The following is a 4163-nucleotide window of genomic DNA, read 5'->3' as shown; positions in this document are numbered from 1 at the left end:
ATGCCTCATTCTTGCATTTCATTCTACTATAAATCCATGCATTAATCTCCAAAATAGATGGTACACACAAACTAACGCAAATCAGCTTTGCAAATTACCATGTCTCATCTTTACATTTCATTCTACTATAAGATTAATGTGCTGTATAAAATCAAATGCTTTAAATAATTTTATTATAAAATTAGATATATAAATAACCCAATATAAATTATATTTTAAGAAAATAAAATAAGATAATTTGAATAAATTACAATACCAAAAAATCAAGAAAAAATATTTTTTTTATATGACACTCCTTTATCGTTGTAAGTGCTTCAAATTATAAATCAAGAAACCATTTATTCGGAATTACTTCTAGTGTAAAAATACACTTATGATACCTCAACTACAGGGCTCTCCTTTTTCACTACTCGACTATTAAAAGTTATAATATGATCATTTGACTATAGGATATTGTTTTGTTGAGTCTCACAACTATTAAAAATTATAAAATAATCATCTGACTATTCATATGTTCTAAACTTTTCCTTTTATATTAAAAAAATTAATGATAATCTGAGTTGAACGTTAAACTAATAGAGGTGATATAATAAAATATCCCAAAATTTTAAACGATTATCATATCTTAGTCAACAAATTAACGTCTAGCTCAGATTTTCATCAAATTTTAATGAAAAATGATGAGTTTGAAACATATGAATAGTCGAGTAACTATTTTGTAACTTTTAATAATCAAATGACTCAACAAAAAAACGTCCTAGTCAAATGATAAAAAATTGTCTATTGGCATAAGCTGCAGAAAAATATTCTTCTGGGGACAATAATATGCACCACAATTAAAAAATCTATGGAAATGGTCAAAGTATAAATAGAGCATTAGAATTGAAAGCAAAATAGCAAAATTCTTCCTCAAACTCAATTAAATCGACATGAACTTAGCTTTGCAGTTGATAGTATCAAAGTGAACGTAATATGCCCTCTTTCTTTCCCTAATTCTGAAGAACAAAGCATTGTTACAAAGCATACAAAAATATATCGGATTGACCCTTGGCTTACCAGATGTTCCTCCTTCAAACTGTCTTGGTTTTCAGAGCCTTTTTCTTGAGCTGTCTCCAGGGCAATGTGTTCTTCATGCCAATAAAGAAGAGTAACGCCCCAAGCAGAGCGAAGTTCTAAGAGGTAAAGGAAATTTCGTTAGAAACAGTAACATTAAAATTTTCATCATCGATATCAAAAGTTCGAAAATAGCCACCAACAAGAGATATACATTTACACGGAAGAAATGGAGACACCAATCTTTATGAGAAAAGAATACTTTCACTAACCTGTGAGAACTTTGAAAAGAGTAGGCCGAATTCCTTCTTTTCTGTGTCGTAGTTGTAGAAGTCGTACAAAATAGGAGTAATGATGACCTGTTGCAGAGCCTACAGGAAAACAATTGTATAATACTTTTATCAATTGAGTTGGTTCATATGATTGAACTACTAATGCACAATAACGCTCAAGACCGGAAAATGCACCAGAAGATAAGCTCCCATAGTGCTGCCAAAGATAAAAAGGAGACCCCCAACACTCTTGAACGCTACACCGGCAGCAACTAGATACTTAATCTGTAAATAACAACCACTGGTGTTATGACATTAGAAAAACCAGATGCTTATCTCTGTGGCAAAATACTAGATTTCCTACATCAAATTCTGGCACTTCCAATCCAGTATGAGATGTCACAGTCTTTGAAAAAACATTAAACTTTGGCTTGAGTGCCTTAGCTGCTGGCCCGCCATCAACACCAAATTCATTGAACCTATACACAAGAACACACAACATAAGAGTAGAGACACGCATGAAAGAACTTATGGTAGTTCAGAATTACGGTATACATATAAGCTCAACGTAGAAAACATCTCTGTTGTGATTGCAAAAGACAATCCGAATCTACAGCTCTTTAATACATATGTTTTATAGATAATGTAAAGTTTATGACAAAAGATCTACGTGCTGACAGAATATTTCCTTCAACATAATGATAATGCTACAAATTTACACCATAGCCTTTGAGAGACCCCCAGTTAGATAGTAGAACTATGGATTATCAATCTACAGATTGAAAATTCAATTTTAAAACCCCAACTGCTGATAACCTAGTTACAAATTACAATTAAATGAACACGAGGCAAACGTTTGAAACAATTTTGGATTTCAAACTCCATCATTAGTAGATAGGATAACAACGACAAACAAATGTATTCCTCTGTAAAATATAATCTAATAAACTTACAAATCTGGCCAGATCTTAAGACTGTCAATCAACAAATATGTACAATCCTATTATTTCCTTCGATTTGGAGTGGGATACTGAGATTCGATCCAGACTCTTCGAACAAGGAATTTTGCATTAATCACTTTGGTAACTCTCTATTCATCATTTATACAACATACTAATCGCCAACCAATAACCATTTCAAAATTTACGACATTCACGAGATCCAGAACTTAAAGAAGAGATTGAATATCGTATTAACCTCATTCCGCACTTAATCGTTAATATTTCAGCATCACAACAGGGATCAATAATTAAACATCGAAATAACTCTAGAAAGCCAGATCAACAATGCAGATTCAAAATTTTACTCTAAAGAACACCTTATATTGAACTGATTCTTCAAACAAAGCAAGCAACATCATAAAAGAAAGAAGATCTGTTTCCGACAGTTAATAATCCTTTTTATTTAACGACAGAGAACATTAAATCATCATTAATTAAAGTTCAAATAACCTAACTCCAAAAATGCATTCAGATCTAAACCATTCCTCTTGTTTTTTTTTCCGTTTCCAATAAACAAAAAAGGAAGATGAGAAGTGATGCTTACTCTTGCCAAGCAGAAAGGATGAAGACTGAAGCGAAAAGAACTCTTCCAACGAAAGAAACTAATGCCATTTTCTTCGATTCAAAATCTAAAGAGAAAAAATAACAATCAAATTGTTTGAAATGTAGACAAAAGAATAGAGGGGAACGAATCTATGAAAACCAATAGCCGGCGTTTTATATAAAGAAAGAGAGATCAATGTGTAGAAATGATAATGGACTGCGAGTAGGAACACTGACTTTATACTCGCGGAAATAGGAATGGACACGTCTATTTCACCAATCAGATTCGTTTATTCATAACGGGGAATGCTGGTGACGTGACGTGGATGAGAGTAGAAAGCCAGTTGAGTTCCTTTTTCTCCATTTTCCGTTTGGGTAAATTATAAATTTTGTAAGTAAACTTTATTCTCTCTACTGTTTCATCATTATACTTTAAATCTTTTTAATTTATTTACTAAATTATTATATTAAATTTCTTTTTATCACTAACGATATTATAAATAAATTTTTATATAAATGAAAAATGTTGTTGTTTTAAATCTATTTTTTTTAATCGGTATTATTTTAACGTTGTTAATTATTTAACGACGGAGTGACAAAAAATCGATGTATTAAATTTAGTGAAGAAATGAAATTTTTTTTTAAAGTATTATAAGAAAAATAGGAGATTAAGCAAATTTAATTATGAAATTTATACTTTACTTTTTCCGGTTTGATTTATTTTAAGTAGTTACGGAAATGTCCTTCTATTTCGGTGTAATTTTGTCCGTTGCCATCCTTGGACGTGCTTTTTAACTTTTTAAAATCCTTCCAATTTGCCGCCGGTCCATTTTTTGGAATTTGAATGTGAATTGAATCGATCAAGGAGTTTTCGTGAAAGCAAAAAGGAATTTGTTGAAGTTCGATGTCAAATTTAGATTTTTGATGTTTTTATTATATTTAAATTTGAGATTTAATTTCTTTTATTTCAATTTTTATAATATCACTAGTAAATTAATTATTATTTGTATAGTGGGATGAGATACTGAAATCTTTAAAGTTAGGTTTCGAATTTTGGTAATTACGTATTGAGCAAATTGGGTTTTGAAGAGTCATTCTCATAATGGGCCTTTTCCAAACTCGATCTGGATTAATCAATATTGGATATCGATTGTTAATTAAAAAATTATTATTATTCACTTTAACTATTCTAATTAAATTGTTGATATGGACTTTTTTGGTGGAAGAAAGTGTTTTAATGAAAAGTTTGTGTCAACATTTTGATATAAATAATTAGTTAAGTGAATTAGCTGAT

General features: G+C 30.6%; 1 protein-coding gene across 1 annotated transcript; it reads right to left on the bottom strand.

The window, feature by feature from the left end:
• Nucleotides 1-876: 876 nt before the first annotated feature.
• LOC120148801 lies at nt 877-3085 on the bottom strand. Its single transcript, XM_039161811.1, has 5 exons — nt 2871-3085; nt 1690-1804; nt 1521-1610; nt 1326-1424; nt 877-1172 (listed from the first exon to the last, which is right to left on the bottom strand). Exons 1-5 carry the CDS (start codon nt 2936-2938, stop codon nt 1071-1073), a joined length of 474 nt encoding a protein of 157 aa, XP_039017742.1. The 5' UTR covers nt 2939-3085; the 3' UTR covers nt 877-1070.
• Between the last annotated feature and the right edge of the window lie 1078 nt (nt 3086-4163).

This window comes from Hibiscus syriacus, unplaced genomic scaffold (genome assembly GCF_006381635.1).
Source record: "Hibiscus syriacus cultivar Baekdansim isolate YM2019G1 unplaced genomic scaffold, ASM638163v2 tig00110987_pilon, whole genome shotgun sequence".
In the NCBI taxonomy this organism is placed as follows: domain Eukaryota; kingdom Viridiplantae; phylum Streptophyta; class Magnoliopsida; order Malvales; family Malvaceae; genus Hibiscus; species Hibiscus syriacus.
The sequence above is the reverse complement of the archived record's forward strand: the minus strand, read 5'-3'. Positions and strand labels throughout refer to the sequence as shown.

Excerpts from the sequence above, each read along its gene's own strand:
- LOC120148801 (XM_039161811.1), bottom strand. The coding sequence starts at position 2,938 with ATGGCATTAGTTTCTTTCGTTGGAAGAGTTCTTTTCGCTTCAGTCTTC. Across the intron at positions 1,425-1,520 it reads CTATGGGAGCTTATCTTCTG|GCTCTGCAACAGGTCATCAT; the intron begins GTGCATTTTCCG and ends GTTTTCCTGTAG. Across the intron at positions 1,173-1,325 it reads TCTTTTCAAAGTTCTCACAG|AACTTCGCTCTGCTTGGGGC; the intron begins GTTAGTGAAAGT and ends TTTACCTCTTAG.